Raw genomic sequence first — 27,500 nt, forward strand, 5'->3', positions numbered from 1 at the left:
TCAAACTCTGTCACATTACAGTACACATTACAGTACCTTGCCCAGATCCTCAGCTCAGCCAGGGTCAAACTCTGTCACATTACAGTACACATTAAAGTACCTTGCCCAGGTCCTCAGCTCAGCCAGGGTCAAACTCTGTCACATTACAGTACACATTACAGTACCTTGCCCAGGTCCTCAGCTCAGCCAGGGTCAAACTCTGTCACATTACAGTACACATTACAGTACCTTGCCCAGGTCCTCAGCTCAGCCAGGGTCAAACTCTGTCACATTACAGTACACATTACAGTACACATTACAGTACAGTGCCCAGGTCCTCAGCTCAGCCAGGGTCAAACTCTGTCACATTACAGTACACATTACAGTACCTTGCCCAGGTCCTCAGCTCAGCCAGGGTCAAACTCTGTCACATTACAGTACACATTACAGTACACATTACAGTACCTTGCCCAGGTCCTCAGCTCAGCCAGGGTCAAACTCTGTCCCTTCTTTAGCTGCACCACAGCGGTGACCTTCTGACCCCAGGTGGCATCCCGGGTGCCAATCACAGCCACATCTGAAAAGGAGAAAGGACAACGCCGACCACCAGGAAGACACTTAGATCAAACACTTGTATCCTGAGTGTATAACCTTCTCCTGACTGGCTGCTTATAGCCTTGCAATGTGATATGTGACCCCTCCTGACCTGTGATGTCTGGGTGGGCCAGGAGGTGGCGCTCCACTTCAAGGGCGCTGATCTTGAATCCGCCACTTTTGATGATGTCGACGCTGGTGCGGCCCCTGATGGAGTACACGCCATCCCTATAAACCGCTGTGTCACCTACGGGGGGGAAAGGGGTCGAAAAACAAAAGAGAGACAGACAGAAATAAAACGAATCAGAAATAATCTGAATACATTCCATTATTACATCACATGGTTTTTACAGGTGGAAAGAAGTGGGTAAATTCGTTTTTGTGCAAGCTTCATCATTTGTTGTTTTCAGGAGGGGAGGGGAGGGGGGGGGGAGTGAGAGCAAGGAGAAAAACAGAAAAGTACATTTCAAAGAAAGAAATCAAAGATATCTACATAATATACACACATAGCAGCAGTTATGTACAGTAAAGAAAGAGTCAAAGCTAACCATCTATCTATAAATGCACCAAGTCTCTGTCTGTGTGTACGTGTATACGTCTATAATCCACGTAACTGGAGAACTGTTCGCCCGCCAACTTCAAATTGACACGCACGTTCCACACCCCCACAGGGAGTGCAGTGCCCGGTGTCCAGTCCGTCGGACCCACGGTTGTCCAGAACCGCCACAAAAGGCCTCTGTCTGGGATCTGGACCTGACCTCCATGCATATACAGTATGGAGCTGGCCTGTTCTGAGTTCTGACATCATTCTGACATCTGCATAGACTCCATATTTGGGCATGCCTGACACAGAACTCCATATATGGGCATAAAAGGGACATAGACAGATGGGTGGAACGGGTACTCTGACACGGGTACAACGGGTATTGCATAGCCGGGTGAGGCATGGATCTCCAACTATCAGTGCTCTACAGCCGGGCACCGGTCTAGTAACAAATAATAGTTAGTAATGAGGGTCTGACTGCTTGTGGAACTTACACCAACAGTAGAACGCACGGTGTGGACTAGTACAGTACAGTACAGTATGTGGTGTGAGGGGCTCATCTGGGCCAGAGGATGGTGTGCAGAAGAAATGGATCCGTATGGATTAGTGGCGAGAGACAGAAGGGGAGAAGAACGGGAGCGTTGGGCTCCAAGAGGAGACAAAAGAAGGTAGGAAGGTATCCTAACGGCTTATTAACGCGTGAGAGTCCACAGCTGGGGCCCAAGGAGGAGTAGAAGAGATGTGAGTGAATGACTGCACGTGGGTGTGCGTGCATGCGTGCAAGGTGCCTGATGGGGTCAAGATGAAGCAGGTGCTTATTTAGATACAGTAGATGCAAGGGTTGATGTCTACACTCTAACCTAATAATTAATTTATTCTTCATCACGTTGACAGTCATGCTTGCAAAAAATAACTGCTTTAAAGCAGAAATGATCATTTAGGTTTAAGCTTTAGGCTTAAGGTTCATGCCACCTTGTGCACCTTCTTTCTGAGTCATTCTGGAGCATCATCAGCCTTAATTAATTGGAAACTGGATGAGGACAAGCGCCAAGCGGCCAGCGTCAACCACAAGGTACTACGCTGTGTGAGATATCTCAGGCAGGAGAAGGACATAATATGACACATTGTGATCTACCTTGTTTCTGAGGCTACCTTAAAAGGACACGGCCAGTGTCCCGACGGCCTTTACTGCATGTCACTTCCCCATTTCCTGTCAGCCTACTGTCTGCTAAAAAAAAGAAAAAAAGTAGATATTGCACCCCTGCCTGCATGCTGTTCACACTACGGCACATTGCACATTATCACTCTCCGTATTCACTATGGAGAGTGATACTAGTCTGACAACATGGAAGCATGATGACTTTAATATTTGATGTCTTTAGCTGTAAGTATAGTTATTTCTGCCAAGGAGGTTATGTTTTTGCCTATTTGTCTGCCTGTTTGTGAATTAAATAAATCACAATTTTTACAGTAGCCAATCATTTTTTACCCCTTTTCCACTCAACATTCCCGCTTACATTCTAGCCTGTAGTAGTCTACTGGAAGCCCCCATAAGTCCCATGTTAGACCCAGAAATGTTGGTTAGTATAAACTTCATCTAGGCTGAGAAGATGAGATTAAGCTTGGTTGATAAAAGTTGCACGTTGAGCAATTTGAGTTGTTAGCATAATATGTGACCATACCCATTAACATCCTGTATAAGGCAAAAACATCAACATTTCATCATGCTTTAAGTAGCATGTGACATGTCAAACTAAGGGCTAAAAACGGCCATAGCCGCTTGCCCAAATATGCTGACCTCATCACATTTGTCAAGACGGCGATGGCCAGTGCTCGATACATGAACCTGCTTGTCGTCGCAGCCCTTTCTACTACGGCAGAACCCACACTTACACGGACTGTCTATACAACGCCATGTCATAACCATGTTTACTGCAATTATAGCTGTCATACATTTACACCAATTGCTCCATCACCTCTCTTATGCTGTGTAATGTGTTGGAATGCTCTGAATGAAGAAATAACACTAATACCATATATGTCATATTAACCATGTTTATTAAAACTGGTTTAGAATAACACAGATTGCTCCAGCACCTTCCTCTTTCCACTGCTGATCATGTCCAGCGCATGTAAGAATTAAGCAATATCGGCTAGTTAGCTGACGCGTGACGGCGTGTTAAAAAAAAAAGAACGTGTTTATGTTCGACGCACATGCTGCATAGACGCGTCACCATGGGAACCAATGTTGCCGTCGCCGACGGCTGTTTGCTTAATGATTTTGACAGCTACGGTGATTGCGTCATGGCCGCTGTACTTCCGCCTAGCGGAGCCGTCCTGAAAACAGTCGTTGCTTAAAGTCCCTATTGTCCCTATTGACCAGGCCGAAGGCATCCGGAGAGAGTATGTTTTGCACTCCGTCCGTCCGTCCGTCCGTCCGTTACCAGCTAATCTCAGGCACCTTTGGCCCGATCCATGCCAAATTTTGCACACACACACTCCCTAGATGCCAATGATGAACCTCTGCCCAAAAATGTCCTGAACGGCCTGTTATAGCACCACCAGGAGGCCGACTTTTGTATTTCTGCTATTACTCCTCCAGATTTTGCAAAATGTGCTCAAGACGGATCTGTCCGATATTTCATATTCCATCCTAATTGGCTAACATTGGCTTTCAAAGTTTGCAGGACTGGCCCGTTTTGAACAAAAAGTCTCAAATCAAATCAACGCAGCGTGCAATTTACGTGAAATCTTTCACACACTTTCTTACTAGGTTGATATATATCCCACCGTTTTCACATTGGCCTGTTATAGCGCCACCAACAGGTGGAACAAAATGCATCAAATCATCCAATTTCCATCAAAGGCATAAGAACAAGTGGCACCCTTTCTACATTGGCCTATTATAGCGCCACCTGGAGGCCACAACGTGACCTGCCTTGGTCAGGGGCACTTTTTCTAGTTGTTTAACTTCCTGGTCTGCTTGTTCATATACCTAAGAACTAACTATTGAACTAAAGTGTGGAAAATCTCACCTGAAATGTGAAGTGAGGGGTGCATGTAGTCAAGCATAGTTGTTGACTTAAGCACACCTTCCTGGTGTGTGTGTGTGTGTGTGTGTGTGTGTGTGTGTGTCATTGACCCTCCAATGCGACCACAATTAGCCAAATGCTCAAAACAGCTGCAGGGGTCAATAGGTCATACTCGGGACATAGGGACAGATAGACATACACACATACACAGACACACACACACACACACACACACACACACACACACACACACACACACACACACAGTTAGGAGCACTAGGCAGCGCTCAAAAACTGTGGTATAGAGCAGCTACAGTAGGCTAGCACATTTCCTCCATAGATATTCCAACTTATTCATAAACACAAGTCATGCAAAAGCACAGCTTCAAATTTGGCAGACACCACTTCATAAACAAATCAACAACTTAAATAAGAGAAAATTATCAACAGATTTTGGAACACATTTGTGCTGCCTTTGAGGAGATCTGCACCTTACTGGGAGTTTTTCTTTTCTTTTCTCTTTTACTTAAGTATATACTAGGACAACGAGGCCCTACGCCTACGTCAATGGAACCAAAGGCTCAAAACCACTGGCGCTATCCTTTCTACAGAACCATCACAGAAAACTACCATCATCCTGTCCCTTCCCCTTATTCACTCCTCTATTGCACCTTGTATCCCTCTTTGGCTACTCTTCCAGATGTTAACACGGTCAAATCCTCAGTGTTCATTTATCCATTGGTAGCCGAGTGTGTACGAATGTAACTAAATGGACCCGTAAGGGTACTCTGAGTTAAATGAACACTGAGGGTTTCACAGTGTGGTTGTTTTCTTCCTTCCTGCCCTCCATATTTACACACCACCTCATTCCATCTCCTCGTTGCTCCCCTCTCAGCACCTCCTCCTCTCCGGTTGCATCTCTCATGCCGTCTCCTCCTCTTCGCAGCCTCCTCCTCCACCTATCTCCTCTGCCTCTCTTTGCCTCTGTGCCTCCTCGGCATCAATAGAGGGCCCATCTGTTCCCATACATCACGCACTTCATTTCAGTTTATTAGCCGGGATAAATCATAAATATTTCATTATACATCACGGGCGGCTGTCGCCTGCATGCCGACAATTTATCACCGCTGGCCTCTCTGCCGGCTCGCCGCGGCGGCTATAAGCTTTCCAGTCTATTAAACAAGATTGATACAGTGTGTAAATTTAGATATTGGGAATTTCTTCACAGACCACTGCGCTGCACTGATAGGCTAGGGTGACTGGGGGGGGGGGGGGGTTACAGAGGGGGAGTAAAGGAACTAGCTGGGTGTTAACAACCAGTAACAATGTATTTACAGTCCTCCTCCCCCCTTCTCCTTTTTTAGGCACGGATGAGATGTGGGGGGGTGGGGGAGGGGTAAGTGAGAAAAGGAAGGAATGATTTCCCAGTCGCGGACATGTACAGTAGGACTGTTATGTAAATTGTTTGGGCTAATAATGTGTGTTTCACAAATAGATACATTGATAAGGTGTTTGCGTTGTCCATGTCATGTACTGTATACATGTACTGTATACCGTTAGTAGATACTGTGTGTGTGTGTGTGTGTGTGTGTGTGTGTGTGTGTGTGTGTGTGTGTGTGTGTGTGTGTGTGTGTGGGGAGGGGTCACATGGGTGGGTGGTGTATGTTTTGAAACTTTGTGAATGACACCTTCATGCGGAAATATAAAATAGTCAAAACAGCATTAAATCTGCAATCCATAACTTGTTTTAGTGAACATTATTTTGACCAATACGTACAGTATGCTATACTGTATTATTGACACAACTGTGGTGGTCTCCCTGCTCTTCTACTGAGACATTTAGACTCAGGTAGGACTCCGTAGGACTGGTTGACAAGTGCTATTGCATGAAGCTCAAAGTGCAATATATCCTCTTGGGAAGAGGTCCTCTTCCCTAACAGGCTTTCTGTCTTAGCCCGGACGCAGATATTTCACCTATAGGTTTGAATAAAAGTTGCAGATTGTTATCTGCAGCTTCTATGTGCAGTGTGTTTGATCAGAACGGTTTAAAAGAGACATTCAGACAGCACACATCAAATAAGTTTGAAGTACTGTCTTCTGCCAAACTGTTTGACCTTGTATCTTTGAAGAGAGGGAAAATAAGCAGGGATGGAAGAGCTTGTTCCCACGAGTGGGAATTGTGATTGGAGAACACAGACTGATAAAAGAGAGGAAAGAAGGGAGGGAGGGAGATTGTTGGGAATTGTGTTACCAGGATGCACGCACACACACACACACACACACACACACACACACACACACACACACACACACACACACACACACACACACACACACACACACACACACACACACACACACACCCCACTTCAGGCATCAGAGCCTCTCTGCCATTATATGTTATGGCGTTGGAGGCAGATATGGACGAATGGCTTTCTTAATTAAAACGATAAGAAGCCTAATTGCGCTGGGCTTTCATCTCATTCTGAGGCATTAAAGAAAGTGAAGGCACACTAGTGTGGAAAAAAAAAGAAATAAAAACAGACCAGTAAAGACTTGAACTGTGGATAGAGGGCAGAGCAATCGTCTTTGAGAAAGGGGGAAAAAGACAATGCTGGCTTTTCCAGAAAGACAAAAAATATATATTTTTACTGTTCATGAACTGGGAATTTGTTTCTTCCATATTACATTATCTCTGCTGTTGCGAGGAAACCACCTAACTCCGAAATGTACATTTTTCAGGAAATTTAGAAAACCTTATATTTTGAAAACAAAGCAATACTGCCTCATCAAAGTTGGTGTTGTGACTTTATATATTGTCAATTACTTGCATGAGAGGGAGAGAGGTGGTGGAGTTAGCTGTTTTAGCAGACCGTTTTAGGGTGCGATGGAGTTAAGAGGTTTTGTCCAAAGCGTTTTTTACTACTTTCCATTGATTCAATATTTTCGAAACTACACACAGACGTAAAGGGTGTTCAATAGCACCGATTTATGCAACAAAGAAAAATCAAAAACCTCAAAAATGGAGTTAAGAGGTTTCCTCCCGACAGCAACAATATATTATTTGTAATTTTGTTATTTGAGAGATAAAAAAAAGCTAATCTGTGACATGAATAAAACCCAAATCAAATAAATAAAACAAATCAAAGATGTCAACTGTGTTTTGATCTCTGGAATGTGCTTTCTATAGTACACTGATGGATGATGTGTTATGGGGACAAATCTGTATGAAGACTTGTAGTACGTGAATATGAAGACTTGAGTAAATATGAAGATGTCCTGACCTAAACAGATAAACGTGTCACTTACATAATTTATGTAAGTAAGTAGAAGATAAGAAAAAATAGTAAGTGCCCACAAGAACACACACACACACACACACGGTAAGGGAAGCTGAAGTCTATGAAAGCAAAGGAAGGACAGGAAAGGGCAGAGTGTGACACATGACAAAGGCCACAGCCACCATCCCAATCACGTTTCAGTCATGACAGCTACTGGCGTCGCTACTCGCTGACAAAGGTGTTGAACCTAACAGAGAGACAACCAGAAAAGTCTCAAATCAGTTAGAAGACATAGAAGTCATGTCGCTCATATTTCATGGGCGCTCCATTAGAGCTTCAGACCAGACCAGACCACTGCTACTATTGTGTCATGCTCTACTGTGTGTACTAGTGTTTACTAATGAAAATCTAAGATGAAAATCTAAGACGTGAATATGTCCTCGGTACCAGTGTCACCCAGATCAGATCACATCTATGTATTGCACTTGATGATTAAATGTACTCTTATTTCAATGAGATGTTCTTCCTGTACTATCCAGAACAACTACGCTCACATTCCACATTCCACGCTGGATCCTAAAGGGATGGGGAGACCTTTTGTTAATCCTGGATCCTAAAGGGATGGGGAGACCTTTTGTTAATCCTGGATCCTAAAGGGATGGGGAGACCTTTTGTTAATCCTGGATCCTAAAGGGATGGGGAGACCTTTTGTTAATCCTGGATCCTAAAGGGATGGGGAGACCTTTTGTTAATCCTGCGACGGGAAATCAGTTTCAGCTTCACCAAGCTGATGCAGGCTGCTCAGATGGTCATGAGGAGTACTCTGGAGGAGCGGTAAAGCTACATTTAAACCTGGATAGTTAGAGCGACGTGATTATATATAAAAGTCAATGCAAAGACGAGACGTCGCACGAACAAAACCAACGGTGGCCTGGTATCTTCGCCCCCAGCTGGGAAAATCCAACTGAAACGACCTTCGCTTTCACCCCACTTTTCACAGTCTGACAGCCAATCAGCGTTGATGTTGTTCGGAGCCCCAGTGGTTTTATTCATCCAAAAACAATATACAAGCCCTTTGCAAAGACATAGGAACTAATTTTGCTGCTCATAAGCGACAGTAGAAGCTTAGGAATTATGTTACATATATTGAACCGAGCTGTCTTTGGTGTTTTCTAGCTCGGCTGTATGTGTTTCGAGGTACAATATCGAACAAGCGGGTCCATTTGGTTACACTCCCAAAGTTAAATTACTGTGTACTTTTTACACATCTGTTATATCAATAATATGTCTACCCACTAAGCTATGGTTGCCCCGAAAGCAGAGATTCTGAGAGTTCATCACCACATTCAACACAACTCATAATCACATTGCGAACACCCAACATCTGACTTGGAGTGGATGGTTTTATCTATCCAATGATGAACAAGACCTGACAGTGAGTCATGCCTCCTTTCAGAGTGACTGTAAACACTTAGCATACATGAATATTAATGTTACACATTAAAGCCTCGACGTCTAAGATGGAAGTGTTAATGAGGATAAATAACAGACAGCCAGCCACCAAAATCTCAGCTCTGATATTATTTATCATCCTTAACTTTTGTCATAGCTCCTTTTTTTTGTAATTAATACCATACAAGAAAGCACGTCGCACTTGGATGAGTGATCTAATTTGTTTAATATAATGCAATTAAAGGAGCTTGAATTGCTTTATGTTAATGTTACTGATTATATTCCTTGCTGGCTTGCGTCTCCTCTGCAGATAACAAGCTGAAGTTGAGGATTGATGTTCGTCTCAGATCCTGCATGTTTTGTCAAGCGGGCTACTTGACTGCAGTTTAAATTCCACTCCTCTCCACCACGTCACACAAATCTGACAGACACATGGCCGGGCCAACGTACGCCAAGGGCACAGTGTCTCAGGAAGCCCAAAACAGAGAAAACATCATTTCACAACTAAGGAAAAGCCACAGCTGAGGTGCTTTCCAATAACGACAAATAGAGGCAACTCATCAGCGGTATATGAGAGCCTGACTCTGTGGCGACTGACATGATATGATGACCCACACCCATTGTGTATTTTTTTTATCTTATGTTAGGCTTTCTTTACAGTTGTTAGCCATGTGGTTGAGTTGTTGACTTAAACTGTACCAATTGTTTGTGAAGAAAAAAACAGTAATCTCACAATTTAAGTCACGCTAACACTTCCTATGTATCTCATGTCTATAATAAAGCATTATGTTTTGTTATAGCTATTGAAAAATAGCAGATCTACAAGCTCATAGCGCGCCACCGGGTGGTGTGCTACGAGCTTGTAGGTCTGCTATTTTTGAAAAATCGAAGAACGACTGACATAGAAACATAGCTTTTTCAGAAAACTGTCAGGATGTAGAAGACACTTTTTAAATCTGATCTCAGGTCAGAATGGGTTAAGCTCCTATCAATTTTATTAGGAATCAGGAATCAACGTTTCGACGCCTGGGTCTTCATCAGGAATGAATGAAGACCCGGAGGGGTCGAAACGTTGATTCCTGATTCCTAATCACCAAACACCAAAAGGGGTTCCCTTCCAAAATGGTTTAAAGAACGGTGTGCAGACTTCCTACCTTCTTCCTGTATGTATATTTTTGTCCTGCACCCGTCAACATTTTTGAGATGTGCGTGATTCCCGTTTGGATGTTCTCCTATAATGCATTATAAACATACTTATAACGCATAATATGTATTATAATGCATAATACACATGCAACTATATTTATTTTATAAGTAGATTATATAAGTATCTACATTCATAATGCATAATACACATGAATGGAATGCATAGGAAATGTTAGCCCACAATTTTCAAACTAGGCTGTCAATATACAAACAGTACGACAGGTGTAGCCTACTCCAACCCAGTCACTCACAATTGTTAGCTTGAATGTAGAAACACATTTTTGCTTTCACATTGCATTGCACATGGCTTTGCACATGCATGCTAAATAAATGTAGTATGCTAAAGCGCTTCATGGACATTCACACTGCATCAAATGCAGCGTAAATGCTTTTAAGTGCAATAAGAAAGACATCTTAATAAACCATGCTCTCAACAGCGTCAGCACAAAGCCATGTGATTTGACCCTTGTTAACATCCCTGCTCTGAAGTCTGATACTCTCCAAGTATATCATTCTTTCCCCCAGTTATCTACAGTAAGTGGCTCCAGTGGCCCGGCCCGGCCCGGCCCGGCCCAGCCCACCTTAGCTTTCTTACTGCAGATCAGGCCAGGCTAATGGCCGGTCCCCAAACACAGCTTACTCTCTGCTACAACTGTGCCTTCATTATCCAGCACGCTACACAGAACCATAATGCCTGGCCTATACACATCTTCCTCCAATCCCCCCAATGACTTGATTTATTTATATATCCAGGCATTTTCTTTATAGTTTATTCGAGTGCCTATAATAATCCAGGAGGAGCAGCGTACTGTCTTGGACAGTGGTGCTCCGTCCAGCTCCCATCCAGTTCACCCCTAACCTCGCCTCACCAGGCTTTCCACCACCTCGGAGGAAAGCCTGGTCTCGGTTTCAAAAGTCTGTATGATCCTGTCGGGAGCGGATGATATCGTTACGTCATGTTGTAGTATTGTTTTGTAGTCGACAGGCAAGAACAACAGGCGGCAACTTTATTGAGGGAAAAGGAAGGTTCCTTCTTTTTCCCTCAATAAAAGCTCTCGTAGCCTGTAGCTTTTACCGAAAAGGTTGTCAATATGTTTGGAAAGTGTCACATCACGACATGTTGTGATCTTGTAGATCAACAATTGTTTAACACATTTTGAACAGTGGTTCAATCAGAAAGAAAGAACAACACTGTTGTTGTCGGGTAGAAACCTAGTATCTTCATATTTGAACATTGAATGTATTTTTTCATAAATGAACATGAACACCCTACTTCATCATACAAGGGGGTTGTTGCACAAAAGTGGTGAAAATAGCTGATCTACAAGCTCGGCTATTTTCATTATTTTGAATCGTTTTTAAAATAATAATAATAATAATAAAAAAAGGAACATACAAGGTTTCCACTCGACAGCAACGATATATACAGTATATTTTCACCCATTTTGGGCGGGAACCCCTTTTTGTGTTTTAAACATTATTATGCTATCATTTTATTGAAAAATAGCAGATCTACAAAGCTCATAGCGCACCACCGAGTGGTGCGCTACGAGCTTGTAGGTCTGCTATTTTTGAAAAATCGTAAAAATGTGGCGCAAATCTTATATATATTCTTTCAAAGTGAATGTTTTTAACTCAGGTCTAAATGGGTTAAAAAGAAAAAGGAAGAAATAAGGGATGAATGAATGTGCTGAGAGGTGTCTGTGAAGATGAGTGGAGAGGAGAGCACACTGGAGAGGGTGACAGCCTCCCTATAGAGCTGCCAGTCATGCTACACAGCGCTCAGTGGCGCTGCTGAACAGACACCTCCGGCCAACAGACGGCGTATTGATCTGAACTCTCTCTCTCTCTCCTTCACCACCACGCTGCTCTCTCGCTCAGCACTCCGTCTGCCTTTTGTGCTCCGACTACACTTCTCTCCCTATCTGTCAGTAATCCTCTGTTCTCTTTCTGCTCAGACTTCGTCCTCTGCGGCATCTCCGCAGGTACATTGCCGGAAAGCTTTGTAAAAAAGAATCTATAAGGTCTTCAACTTCAACTGTAAAATGTTATGAAAACATCACCCAACCATCACAAAACATTTTCTTTTGCTGCAACTCTCTTCTGACGCGGCAAAAAAAAAGCTCAACAATGAACCTGCAAACAGGTCTACAGTAGCAGACTATCGGCATAAAATAGTTTTAGTGACATACTGTAGCCTACTGTAGCAAAAAGCAAGTCAGTCTACTACACTTTTTCAGAACTATCCCAATACACAATCAGCCACTCTGAACTGACAACTGGCCACGCCAAATATGAAAATATTTACATTGCTGTAATATTTATTTCTCAGTTGAAATGTTTGAGTTGCAGTGACACATCAGCTGTTTTGATAAAACTATAATGTGCAGACTATCTGATAGACAGTGCCACAAGTACAACCACAACCTTCCCTTCTTCTTTGACATTTTGTGCACACTTGTCTCTGCACTCGTCCTACACACCTACTTTCCTTCTCCCTGACTGACCTGAACATACCAGAAAGCCCAGGAGAATTTGACAGGAGTTAGCAAGTCAGAGATCCCTGTGCCGGAAAGAAAGAGCAACGGCAGAGTGAAAGAGGGAGCAGGTGCGCGGGTGAAAAGGTTGTGAGAGAGTGAGAGAGGAAGTATAAGTAGTCTGCTTGCCTCTTACAATTCATTTCCACCTTTATCCCTACAGGACATATGCCGGGGGACCACATGCCAGCATGTGTTGTTTGTTTCATTTATTGGCAGAGTAAATTTGCACAGACCTTGAATTTTGCCCTTTGCATTTAACAGATCCTAACTATTAGGAGTGCCTGGGGGACATTGCTCTAAAGCCAGTGCCAGCATCAAAGCCACTGACAGTGGTATGTCCATAACAAGCATGTACTTTGTTGTGGCAGGAATATGTTCCTAACAATGTGTTTTGGTGTGACAGGAGTATGTTCCTAACAAGCATGTGTTTTGGTGTGACAGGAGTATGTTCCTAACAAGCATGTGTTTTGGTGTGACAGGAGTATGTTCCTAACAAGCATGTGCTTTGTTGTGGCAGGAGTATGTTCCTAACAATGTGTTTTGGTGTGACAGGAGTATGTTCCTAACAATGTGTTTTGGTGTGACAGGAGTATGTTCCTAACAATGTGTTTTGGTGTGACAGGAGTATGTTCCTAACAATGTGTTTTGGTGTGGAAGGAGTATGTTCCTAACAAGCATGTGTTTTGGTGTGACAGGAGTATGTTCCTAACAATGTGTTTTGGTGTGACAGGAGTATGTTCCTAACAATGTGTTTTGGTGTGAGTGGAGTATGTTCCTAACAAGCATGTGTTTTGGTGTGACAGGAGTATGTTCCTAACAATGTGTTTTGGTGTGACAGGAGTATGTTCCTAACAATGTGTTTTGGTGTGAGTGGAGTATGTTCCTAACAAGCATGTGTTTTGGTGTGACAGGAGTATGTTCCTAACAATGTGTTTTGGTGTGACAGGAGTATGTTCCTAACAATGTGTTTTGGTGTGAGTGGAGTATGTTCCTAACAATGTGTTTTGGTGTGAGTGGAGTATGTTCCTAACAAGCATGTGTTTTGGTGTGGAAGGAGTATGTTCCTAACAATGTGTTTTGGTGTGAGTGGAGTATGTTCCTAACAAGCATGTGTTTTGGTGTGACAGGAGTATGTTCCTAACAATGTGTTTTGGTGTGACAGGAGTATGTTCCTAACAATGTGTTTTGGTGTGAGTGGAGTATGTTCCTAACAATGTGTTTTGGTGTGAGTGGAGTATGTTCCTAACAAGCATGTGTTTTGGTGTGGAAGGAGTATGTTCCTAACAATGTGTTTTGGTGTGAGTGGAGTATGTTCCTAACAAGCATGTGTTTTGGTGTGACAGGAGTATGTTCCTAACAATGTGTTTTGGTGTGACAGGAGTATGTTCCTAACAATGTGTTTTGGTGTGAGTGGAGTATGTTCCTAACAAGCATGTGTTTTGGTGTGGAAGGAGTATGTTCCTAACAAGCAGGAATATGTCCCTAACAAGCATGTGCTTTATATTTATTTTCTGCACTGGTTTCTGCTTTAAGTGGGGGGATATCAGTCGGGCAACTGGCAACCCAGTACCCACACATTCACATTGGGTGATGTGACAAATGTTAGACGCTAGGGGGGGGTAGTCGCCACCGTCTAAAAATGAATCCTCTACGTGCTGCGTTGCCTAGGAGACAGGCTTAACAGCCGACACTTCCGGCCCGGGTTCAACCGGAAGGAAAAAGAAAAAAGGATTGGATTTCCGAAGTAAACTTAAGGCTCCTTTTTTACCTTTGTCCGTCAAAACAAGTTATCATGATCGCGTTTTACACAAAGTATTTTCAAGATGCCGGGTGGAATTAATTAAATTAGTCCGGCGGTGGCGATCTGCATCCATCGTGGCTTTTACTTTTTAATCCTGCAGACAGTGCATATATATTTACCAGGCATGACTCCAACAGAGTCCAACTCCAAGCATCACTCAACAAAAAATGGTAAGTTAATAAAATGTATTAAATCCTCCACGAGGATAGATGGGTGTAGAACCGTACCAAAACCGTGCGTGTGCGTGTGTGTGTGTGTGTGTGATGCGTGTGGATGCCATGTACGTATATCTGCATGTGTGCCTTGCTGTGGCATGGGGATTGGTCTGTGGGGAGCCGATTGCACAGACTCTCATTATGTGGCCGGTGGCTGTAATGGAGTGTGACAGCAACGTGCAGCGCTGTGGAACTCTTCCTTCTATAGCCTGCAGAGCCAATGCAAAGTCCAGATCCACTGTCTGCTTCCCTCTACAGTCCAACACACACAGTTTAGATCCACTGTCTGCTTCCCTCTACAGCCCAACACACACAGTCCAGATCCACTGTCTGCTTCCCTTTACAGTCCAACACACACAGTCCAGATCCACTGTCTGCTTCCCTCTACAGTCCAACACACACAGTCCAGATCCACTGTCTGCTTCCCTCTACAGTCCAACACACACAGTCCAGATCCACTGTCTGCTTCCCTCTACAGCCCAACACACACAGTCCAGATCCACTGTCTGCTTCCCTCTGCAGCCCAACACACACAGTCCAGATCCACTGTCTGCTTCCCTCTACAGCCCAACACACACAGTCCAGATCCACTGTCTGCTTCCCTCTACAGCCCAACACACACAGTCCAGATCCACTGTCTACTTCCCTCTACAGCCCAACACACACAGTCCAGATCCACTGTCTGCGTCCCTTTACAGTCCAACACACACAGTCCAGATCCACTGTCTGCTTCCCTCTGCAGCCCAACACACACAGTCCAGATCCACTGTCTGCTTCCCTCTACAGCCCAACACACACAGTCCAGATCCACTGTCTACTTCCCTCTACAGCCCAACACACACAGTCCAGATCCACTGTCTGCTTCCCTCTACAGTCCAACACACACAGTCCAGATCCACTGTCTGCTTCCCTCTGCAGCCCAACACACACAGTCCAGATCCACTGTCTGCTTCCCTCTACAGCCCAACACACACAGTCCAGATCCACCGTCTGCTTCCCTCTACAGTCCAACACACACAGTCCAGATCCACTGTCTGCTTCCCTCTACAGCCCAACACACACAGTCCAGATCCACTGTCTGCTTCCCTCTACAGCCCAACACACACAGTCCAGATCCACTGTCTGCTTCCCTCTACAGTCCAACATCACTCCCTCCTTTCCTGTTGCATTGTGGGCCTGAAACTATCAATTATTATACTTTTTATTGTTTTAATAATCGTTTTAAATAGTTCAGCAATTCGATTAACCAGTTAACATTGACTGCCAGGTATTAATGAATTCATGAATTCAATGAAAAGACAATGCGGTTCTGAGGCATCAATAGACAAAGCGGTTCTGAGGCATCAATAGACAATGCGGTTCTGAGGCATCAATAGACAATGCGGTTCTGAGGCATCAATAGACAATGCGGTTCTGAGGCATCAATAGACAATGCGGTTCTGAGGCATCAATAGACAATGCGGTTCTGAGGCATCAATAGACAATGCGGTTCTGAGGCATCAATAGACAATGCGGTTCTGAGGCATCAATAGACAATGCGGTTCTGAGGCATCAATAGACAATGCGGTTCTGAGGCATCAATAGACAATGCGGTTCTGAGGCATCAATAGACAAAGCGGTTCTGAGGCATCAATAGACAATGCGGTTCTGAGGCATCAATAGACAATGCGGTTCTGAGGCATCAATAGACAATGCGGTTCTGAGGCATCAATAGACAATGCGGTTCTGAGGCATCAATAGACAAAGCGGTTCTGAGGCATCAATAGACAATGCGGTTCTGAGGCATCAATAGACAAAGCGGTTCTGAGGCATCAATAGACAATGCGGTTCTGAGGCATCAATAGACAATGCGGTTCTGAGGCATCAATAGACAATGCGGTTCTGAGGCATCAATAGACAATGCGGTTCTGAGGCATCAATAGACAAAGCGGTTCTGAGGCATCAATAGACAATGCGGTTCTGAGGCATCAATAGACAATGCGGTTCTGAGGCATCAATAGAGACAATGCGGTTCTGAGGCATCAATAGAGACAATGCGGTTCTGAGGCATCAATAGAGACAATGCGGTTCTGAGGCATCAATAGACAATGCGGTTCTGAGGCATCAATAGACAAAGCGGTTCTGAGGCATCAATAGAGACAATGCGGTTCTGAGGCATCAATAGACAAAGCGGTTCTGAGGCATCAATAGAGACAATGCGGTTCTGAGGCATCAATAGCGGTTAACGGTTGGTTTTGGGTTTCATGTCCAGCGGCATCAATGGCAGGGAATGTGTTTAATTATATTTCGTCACATGGCGTTGTCATGCTAAATTACCGTAAAAAAACCCTCCCCTGATCTGCAAACACACAAAGCATTGACGTGTTGTTGTGAACTGTTACAGCCCTACTATACTGCAGTGCTCTTTCCAACCGCCCAACCCTGCATCCCACCTCTCTAGCTGACCACCTGACGCCTCATAGGGCCCTTTTCACACTCTCAAAGGTTAAAAAGACACTGAGGATTTTCCTGTGGAGGCTGTAGGTCTTCTCTTGCTGATGGCTTTCCTTGTCTTCTAACGTGACAATTCAAGACACCCCCCCCCCCATTTCACCTCTAATATCTCCCAGTGGTTTTGCAGTAAAGTGGGGCTCCTGGGGGGGCAACCACACACACACACACACACACACACGCACACGCGCACACACACACACACACACACACACACACACACACACACACACACACACACACACACACACACACACACACACACACACACACACACACACACAAGCGCTGCGCTGCGCTCAGCTCCTCCAGACCCAGAGCAGTCACAACCACTTAGGGAGGAAAAATGCCCTGCAGCACCAAAAACACACATAGTCCATTTATCACTCGCTCATAGTTCCCCAAAAAGCTGCACACACGCTCACTCCCACGGGCACGCACACGTGCGCACACACACACACACACACACACACGAACATGAACATGAACATGTACACACACACACACACACACACACACACACACAAACATTCTGCCATCCCACTGTGTGTAAATTCAAGCCCTAAAGTACAGATGGAAAGAAAGAATGGTCTCTGACAGAACGCCTCGCATAGATGCAATTAGTGAGAGAAAGTGTGTTTTACTCAGTAGGAATATGTGTGAGAGGAGGTGGAAGGTACCCGTTTTGAACCAGCCGTCAGCAGTGAAAGAATCTGTGGTCTCCTGAGGCTTGTTCCAGTACTCTTTGAAGACAGACGGACCTCGAACCAGCAGCTCCCCTTCCTTACCCTCCAGGCCTGGGTGCACCTGGACGGACGGACAGACAGACAGACAGGTATGGACATAATGTAGTCTGTCTGCAACTCTGCATGTGCCTGTGTGTGTGTGTGTGAGTGAGAGAGACACACATACTGTACACACACAGGGAGAGAGTGACAAAGGGTGACAGGAGCACGCATGCGCGCACACACACACACACACACACACACACACACACACACACACACACACACACACACACACACACACACACACACACACACACACACACACACACACACACACACACACACACACACACACACACACACACACACACACACACACACACACACAGGCAACTGAGATATTTCTCATGGGCAACTGAGATATTTGTTATAAAAGCAAACAAACCATCAGCCTTCCCTTGGATTGTCTGGATTGTTTTTAGAATATACCACAAACAAGCTATTAGTGACTTTAGATTTTTGTTACATTTTCATATGAACTTTTCTTTAGCGTTGAAATTAGACAGACATTTGCAGTTAGTGGTTACCTGTGTGCCTCTGTGGTTGCCCTCTACAATGGTGGTACTGGTGCCATTGGACATGACAATGCGAACCTCCACGTCAGGAAGAGGCAAACCTACTGCACCTGCCAATATGAACAATCAACACGCACACATAATCAAAAGAATTGTACGTGCTCGCATTCCAGAACATATGTTACAATAAATGAGACCTGTGAAAGCCTGATTTATATTTAATTGTATGACAAAGCTGAACCCTGGAAAATAAAAGTGTGTCACATCGCCACCCATTGGGAGCGTGTAAACCGTCTATATATTATCCATTGTATGACTATATGTATAAATTAAACATAATTCAGCAAGGGACAGAGTTCCTGTCAATCATATCCACGACCACTTGGCTCCTTAGTGGACAAACTATGGAGGTACACAGTAAACCTTTATATGATTTTACTAGTGTGTACACTTTTTCGGGAAGCATTTCTATGGGAGTGTTGTGTTACACCCATCCACAGGGCATGAGTGCTCACTAAATGCTTTGATGAGCATCACAACACCATAAACCATAAAGGCATCCATCTCAGTCCTCGGGTCACAGCCCTGTTAGAGACATTCTGCCCCAAACAGCAGCTTTTCACGCAACTGTCATCAAACGTCTGTAACATTCTGCGGCCGTTTTGGTGTCACATCCTCCAACAGAGTTCCACACTATCAGTGCACAGGATTTATTGAAGTTATACTTTTATTATTTCTTTGCTTGGAAAGTCACCTACAGGATCACGAAATAAAAAAGAATAAATTACTAAAGCATCTAACTGAACAAAACTGCAATATAATCATAATACAGATGAAACATTCACATACAAGTAATTATTTAGCTTGAGGATTAATTAATGGAAGTCAGAGGATGATTGACTGCAATAAAACAATAAGTAATGACTAAAGTTATATTTAAGAGTTTATATGAAGGGTCATTTTGGTCAAATACAACATGTAAATTAGAACATTCTTCTAAGCGATACCTACAGTCCTCCACTGTGTGTTCATGTGTGTTTGTGCATGTGTGACTTGCTGAGATAAGCAGTGTTGGGGGTAACAGCATTACAAAGAACGCTGTTACTGTAACAGAATACCTTCTTGGTTAACGGAGTAACCTAACGGATTAGTTTGCAATTAGATCGCTGGTGTTACACGAACATCAGTGACCCATGCTTTGCAATCTGTGGTGATTGAGTAATCATTCTAATCTACCGTATTCAATAGGTCACCACTTTTGGTGTGACACACGGCTGGTCTTGTTTACATTCCGAAATGACAGAGATTGAGAGAAGATGGAGAGTTTATCCTTTAGTAATTGGATGTATTGGTGAAAGGAGGAGATCAACATCAATGCAAATTAGTCATGGTGAAGCCCAGTACAGCTCCACAACACTCTTCTTTCTTTTTTCTAACCAAACTTCATCGCAGGTGGGTTTTTACTTTTCTCAGAAGGTAATCTTGTAATGTAATTTAATACTTTTTAATTGTGGTTATACTGTAAAGTAAAGGAATACTGTTAGAAGTTAACGTTCCCCAACACTGGAGATAAGAAATAAGAAAAAAGACAGGCGCGCATGAGCATGTGTGCGTGCGTGCGTGCGTGCGAGTGTGTGTGTGTGTGTGTGTGTGTTACTTAAGGCCATTATGCCATTTCACAGGCCAGTGCTCACCCAATAAAGAGCAGGGCAGGTCCTGATTAAAGACTGACTCTTGCTTCGTATTGATCTAATCCACTCTTGGTCTGTTTGGCAACATCAAGCATCATACACACTCAGACACACACGATCACACGCACGCACGCACAAAAGGCACTGACCACAAACATATCTCTACTGCCTATTAAAGGGCACGGAAATAATAAACAAGCTAGTATCTGGATGAGAAACAAGCTACAGTATAACGACTGCCTATATTGCTATAGAATAACTCAGCATACTGTAGATGCACACAGCACACTTCAGCAACCTAAATTGGACATTTATGGATAATGTGAACAGGTCAGACCGGGATGTGCTATGCATGGAGTGCGTGCATGCATACTATGGATCTAAAATACTGACAAGGAATGCTGCCAGGTTTTCAAAGCCTACTTCTCTCGGTAAAGCCTACTTCGGACCAGTCTGGTAAATAAAAGGTTACAAAAGCAGAATATAAAATTGGTCCATCTGTCAGATGTTTTTCTCTGACAGGGGTGAAGAGGTGTCTTCTGGGTAATCGTCTATGGGTCCTCACCCTGCCCAGCAAAAACCTTCGAGCCTCTGTGTGTTAAAAACAGGCTCCTCTCCCTCAATCTCAAAGTCTCCAAAATCCATTTATGGCTCGGCGTCGGGCAATCTCTCTCCCTTGTTCCAACCCTCTCTATCACTTTTCTTTCATACCAAGAGCCTGGGAAATGTTGGAGGCATGTAGTAGCGTTCAGGTCCCGATGCTTTAGTGAGATTGATTGCCATTTCAAAGGGTATAGGCAGGTTGTAAAGACTCACGCTGAATGACAAAGAACCTGGGGGGTGTGTGTGTGTGTGTGTGTGTGTGTGTGTCATAGTGCTATGATTTATGCATACTGTACAATACATACTGTACTGTGTAGGACCCCCTAAGTTCCCAGAAGAGCGTAATAGTTAATATTCAAGCTTTGGACATACCTTCACGTACTGTACTACACAGTGTCTTTGATAGTTTTATTAATAATTCATCGGATACAATAAACATAACATAACATTTTAGTGACACATCCCTAAAATCCCTAACATCTGCAGAGTTTTGACCTTAAATCTCCCTGCTTTCAGATAGTCACGATAACAGATTAATTGTGCTATTAAGACATTGAAAGTGTCCTAATGACCAATTATATATAGCAGTGATTGATGTTAGTATTCAGGTATAGTCAGGCTAGATTTTATACCTGCAATAGAATGAAAAAAGAGAGAATATATACATCGTTACTTTCCCATATCTCTTTATACAATGCTAAAGTTGATCACGTGCCAAAAGCAGTGGACAGAAACTGGTCGACAAAAACTGGACGACATGTGCTGTTGCCCCAACAGCAAGGCCACAAGGCCTTTTAACCACGCTACTTACACACACTACAACTCGCTTACAATTCGCAAACCTGGCAACACTGCTCTGTGTTCTCATAGGCCCACCAGGCCCGCCCCCACACTACTTTTCAGTCTCACAATCAGCCATCTTGCTTTTTAGGGCTCTCGCAGGATAACAGACAGAAGGAAGGGGAGAAATTATTGGCTCACTATTTTGCTTATCCCTTCTAAATCCCTGTATTTACAAAATAAAACACTCAGCGAATCCCTTAGTTAAATCAACATTGTTCATTGTCACTACTTGGATTGTGCCGAAATATTTACATTACACGTATAGCTTTTGCTATTTTCGCCTGCCAGCCAATGCCGACTACACACGCCTGCACACACACACACACACACACACACACACACACACACACACACACACACACACACACACACACAGGAATGGCTATACGGCGGCGAGACAGCAGTGCAGCACGTTATAATTTTCAGTTTGTTCATTGTCACTACTTGGATTGTGCCGAAATATTTACATTACACGTATAGCTTTTGCTATTTTCGCCTGCCAGCCAATGCCGACTACACACGCCTGCACACACACACACACACACACACACACACACACACACACACACACACACACACACACACACACACACACACACACACACACACACACACACAGGAATGGCTATACGGCGGCGAGACAGCAGTGCAGCACGTTATAATTTTCAGTTTCATTAAATAACTGTCTTTCTCAGCGTGCGCACGTGCGCACACAACATTATTCAAGTGAAATGCGTAACGCCAATATTGGGCTCATATAGGCTACCAATACACGACGAAATAACTGACAGGAGTGACGGTGCTGTGCTGTGAGTAAACTGACAACGCTTTCTGACATAGAGAGAGAGAGAGAGAGAAAGACAGAAAGACGTGTTAGAGTAACGCGCGCGAGCGAGAGAGAGAGAACGTCAGAGAGAGAGAGAGAGAGAGAGAGGGGGGGGGGGTCCCGTTAGCAACAAGCTAACAGCATACCGGTACGTTCGTTCTATGATCCATAAAACGACAGATCTGCCGTTTAAGGGCAGATCTGCGGGCGCGCAATGCTGTGTGTTTTCGTCTTTTTTTCTTTTTCCCTCCTGCTTCCACATGACAGCAGCAGCTGCTGCAGCTACTGTGCTAAAGATGCTAAAGCAACACAAAAAAACATCCACGCAAACCAAAACAAACCAGGGACCAGGGTTGCCACATATCGTGGATGTGAGAGTGAAACAAGCAACCAGGTCTATAAAAATGTTAATAGGCCAGTTCAAAGTAGGTAAATCAGAAATGGTCCGGAAATTAGTCTTAAAATAATCAATTAGAGTGTTGACTGTCAAACTTTGTTGTCTAATGTTGTTTCAGAGCAGTGGAACTCAAACATTTCCATGTCAAGGACTACCAATAGATAAACAAGTCCAAAGTAGCTTATAATGATCAGACTTGGCAACACTGTCTCTAGGTTGAACGTTCTACTTTACAAGCTCACACATATGAAATATGTTTTTTTGAATCTTCAAACTGAGACATATTTTATGATAATACTGTTAGCACAGTCATCATACTCCAAGAGCATACAAATGGAACCAAATGGACCCTGATTTTCCCAGAGAGCAAATGGTATCAAATGGGGGTCTGTGGCAGTGTGGCCTAATGCATTTCAAACTGGGGCTTCTTGGTATTATATTCTCTGCATATCTTATCAACTTGGGGTGAATATTTCACCACAATACTTTACTGAATATTTCACAAGAATATAACACAAGAGTCAAATGTACGGTCAAATGTAATCACAATATAGGCTACAGATGTAAATATTTATGACACAGTAAAATGTCGAAAATTAGTGCTATCCCCCCCCCCACACACACACACACACACACGACAGGCAAGGCTGTTGTTTGCATCGTTAGCAGGCAGCAGCTACCTTGGCACTGCTCTCTGTGACTGTAGTTGTTTCACCATGTTTGCGTATTTATGAGAAATAAAAAACACTTTCTGTTATTATAATAATTTATAACCCATCCGTTACTACATGTGCAGGGCACACTACTGAGTTTAAAAACACCGCTGAAACATGAAGTGGAGTCTGTCAACTCTGTCAACGCAATTTCCTTCTTCCCATATTGCGCTGCAATGTAACTAGGATTCGCCGGCCAAAGGCCGGCGAAATTCTAGTTATAATACATTCCATTAACATCAGAGCATAATCAATAATTCCCCATCTGGGTCCTCGTCGTCCACGTTGGTTCCAGCACGGGGACATTAGAATCTGAGGATTAGGCTATGCACACTGACTTATAAAACCTCTGCCTCCTGAGACCAGATTCTAACGCACAGAACAATGGTGCTTCTTTAACGCATTTTGACCTGAGATCAGATTCTAAAAATGTCTTCTAAATCCTGACAGTTTTCAAAAATAGCAGACCTACAAGCTCGTAGCGCGCCACTCGGTGGCACGCTATGAGCTCAGCAAGTAGCCTATGTGACGGGAGAATAGCGCTTGATGTATTTACGGGGCTGCCTGGAGCCACACATTCACAGTCATATGAGCCGGGCGGTGCTTAGACGCCCACACGGCATGTGTTTGTAAAGCAATCAAGCGCTCCCCTTCCCCAGTTCAGCTACAAGGCTACAGTATGATACAAAGTGATTGAAGGAGTGGGTTATCGGTGAAATTTACACCGGTCACGTGACGGTAACCAGCCAATCAGAATGAAGTATTGGGACAACCCGTTTTAGAACTGCTATTTTTCAATAGCTAAAGCATGACATAATGCTAACACCAAAAGGGGTTCCCGCCCCCAAAATGGGTTAAAGGAGTGGTTAGAGTGGCAACTGTGATTACCACTCATTGGTTGCTCTGGGTATTGTGGAGTGTGTCAGGTCTCACCTCAGGGGGAGGGGCGCGTTACCATGACAACCAGGCACGCCCACGGCCGTGTCATAGACTCAGTGTACTATCCCAGAGCAATTCTAAATCAGCTGCGCCTCATTCCGGCCGCCGCCCTGGTTAGCAATTAAGGACAGCCGCAGCCTGTCAGCCGCGCCCTTTATAAACAACCTGCGCACCTAGCAGTATCAGATCCCTGCTACACACAGACGCTCGCGCAGCATATGCCGTCCACTCGGCGTTGGATGGTAAGTCCACACTCCTCTCACTTATGGACTCTCACGTATGGACTATGTTTATTGTTTGATCGTTTGTATCACCACTCAATTGCTCTCTTATATTCTCACATCACCAGGCTTGTAGGAGTGGGGCTGGAAGCACACACAGGAGCGTGTGCCCCCCATAGACAAATATACACGGAGAGCCGCATACCTGCTGGAGACCCACCTGGCTCGTATCGGGGACGAGTGCGGAGACGGGACCCTCGTATGGAAACGGCAGCTCAACAGCTCCATAAGGTCGCAGTAAGACAAACCGTTCACTATCTATCACCCGTGTTATTAAGAAGAGGCACTCATAGTGGCAAATGAGCAGCTAAGGATAATAACGAAGATTGTGAATGAAGGAAGTCCCCCTGTCGATGCTAAATGAAGACTGTGAATGAAGAGTGTCACCGTGGTGTTGTACACTGAAGATTGTTGAATGAAGATAACCCCGTAGAGACTAATGGAAGCTAGCAGGCTCTAGATAAAGTGTCACGTCCACCCTGTGAAAGAAGACAGGCCCGTGTTATGTTTATTTCACCCTTTGAAGAGACTTTAAGTTGGCTTGCGCCGCCAGGCCCGGTGAAAGAAGACCGTTAGAAACTAGAGCGCTTACTTTGTGTTAACCCCCTGACTGCCGTTGTCGTACCGACACGGCCACCCAGTAGATAGAGAGAAATAAGAATATAAATGCTTGTGTATCTTCCTGTTGGCCGAGCCTAAGGGGCCCTCCGTACCATCCCCGCCCGGTACCATACCAAGTACTTTTACTCTAATTACTCACCACCCCGTATCCGAGTACTTCTACTCTAAAGTACTCCTCTGTGCCTTGTGGATAGAGAAAGATACGCACCCCCTTACCTACCTCCGGGGGAGCCTCCTGGCCTCCTCTGGAACCTGGAAAAGAAGAAGAGAAAGAGTTATACAAAGGTCTAGTTGGTAGACTGCCTAGACCGGGTGTCTCAGGCCCCAACTTTGTACTTACCTTGTGCTCTGACCGTATGCTAACATCCCCTCTCATCCTCTGCAGTGACGACTCCCGCCTCGGAACCGGGACCTCATGCAAAGAATATTACTGTCTGAGTTCTGTTTGTGAAAACTGACTTTGTTTGAACCTGTTGGAGAAATAAAGCAAGGGGCGCCATCGTGTGTCTAACCCCTGAAACTGCACTCTGAGTTGTATTTCCCACCCGACCTCCCACAGTATACTGTTATATTATGAGTTGTATGTACATCTAAGTCTGTGTATTTGAACTTCAGATACAGTGTACTTGATATGTATTGTGTACTGCCTGTACTGTAGCATACTGTATACTGTAAATAGGCTACGAGAGACATCTCAGTGCCAGCAAGGTCAGCCTTGCTGCATTAGGCACGGTACTTTGTCTCATATCTTGTTGTCACGTCTTTATGATCCAGCACTATATATGTTCCTATTTGTGTAATAAACTTGGTGAACCTTTAGCGTGATACTGTCCTGTGTCGCGTTATTGTTCTCCCGGACCCGCCGCAGTCACCGTACCAAAGGAATAATTCAACTGGATTATCACACACCACCCAGCCTGCACACACTACCAGTCTGTCAGAACCAGACGAGGGTCCAGTTTAGAAAATACAACAATACTGTTATATTATGAGTGCCCATGTACATCTAAGTCTGTGTATTTGAACTTGAGATACAGTGTACATGTATTACATGTATACATACATGTATACATACCTATAGCCAGGCCTGCACATAAGTGGTGTGCCAGTGCGCATGTGTCGTCAAAATTAATTATGCGCTGTCAATCAAGCACCGGGAAGCGCTTCTGCGTACCAACAGCTGGGGCCGCCCAGAATGATTATTATGGCAGAATACTAGTAAATTCTGAGGCGAGAGCATTTCCCACTGACTGCCACTCAAAGTAGCTACTACTGGCCAATCACAGCACGTCTTGCACAAGTGCACTGGCCATTGTGGCTAATCACAGCGCGTCCTTACTCAAACGAGGGAGGATTCCATGCTGCTGCTCATTGCTGGGAGGAGGAGGGCGGTTGACAGGAGGAGGATAGGAGTTTACTACTGAGAAAACCTGACATTAATGGTTCGGCTTCTCCGTTTCAGATGTGGAGCGAACTAAAAAGTTAAAGTTGTAAAAGGGCATGCTTTGGATGCTTTGCACACTTCCCATTGGCCGCTGTGCTTGTGTTTGTTTTCCGGGTGCTGGAGCAAGTTGCTCGTGTGCGATGCCGTCTGTCACAGCACCGGCAACCGACTTTTTACGGGTACAGATTTTGGGAGGAGTGCAAAGCATTGCGGATGGCACTGCTGCTGCACAACATGAAGCTTATCAACATGACAACAGGACTGGCACTGCTGCTGCACAACATGAAGCTTATCAACATGACAACAGCGTGTCCCGACATACTGTCCCTTATTATCGTAAAGTCGGGTTGTGTACAGTGTTTATTTTGCATAGAGGAGCCATGTGTGTCTGACTGTCTGACTGTCTGACTCTGTGTTGACTGTGTACATCGCCTCGGCTAAAAACAAAAGGGAAGCCTGACGTATGCTTCGCCGTACAACGTGTTGTATGTTAAACAAATAGCTGATCTGCAAGCTCACAACGTGTCGCCTCCACAACACGTTGTGAGCTAATAGATCGGCTTTTTTTTTTTTTTTTAAGGGAAAAAAAGTATCTAAATATTGCTTTGATGCTCATATTATCCTTGGGAAGTTTTAAGAAGTTTGTAATATTGTATTAGAATATGCATATAGGGCTGGAATACACATGGACCTATAGCTGCAATT

General features: G+C 44.2%; 1 protein-coding gene across 3 annotated transcripts in view; it reads right to left on the reverse strand.

The window, feature by feature from the left end:
- Positions 1-27,500, reverse strand: part of acsf3 (acyl-CoA synthetase family member 3) — a 61,657-nt gene that overhangs the window by 22,318 nt on the left and 11,839 nt on the right. For 2 of the 3 annotated variants that reach the window (XR_013964123.1, XM_080764570.1), the window contains exons 6-9: positions 18,450-18,547; positions 17,815-17,941; positions 686-820; positions 445-556 (exon numbers count right to left, since the gene is read on the reverse strand). Coding sequence is in view for 2 of the 3 variants with exons in the window: in XM_080764570.1 (XP_080620696.1) it covers positions 445-556; positions 686-820; positions 17,815-17,941; positions 18,450-18,547 (472 nt within the window). In the remaining variant the exon portion in view is untranslated. The remainder of the gene's footprint in view (positions 1-444; positions 557-685; positions 821-17,814; positions 17,942-18,449; positions 18,548-27,500) is intronic. The other variant, XM_080764571.1, reaches the window with a different exon arrangement.

Source organism: Protomyctophum bolini (genome assembly GCF_963924005.1).
Source record: "Protomyctophum bolini genome assembly, chromosome: 1".
NCBI lineage: Eukaryota > Metazoa > Chordata > Actinopteri > Myctophiformes > Myctophidae > Protomyctophum > Protomyctophum bolini.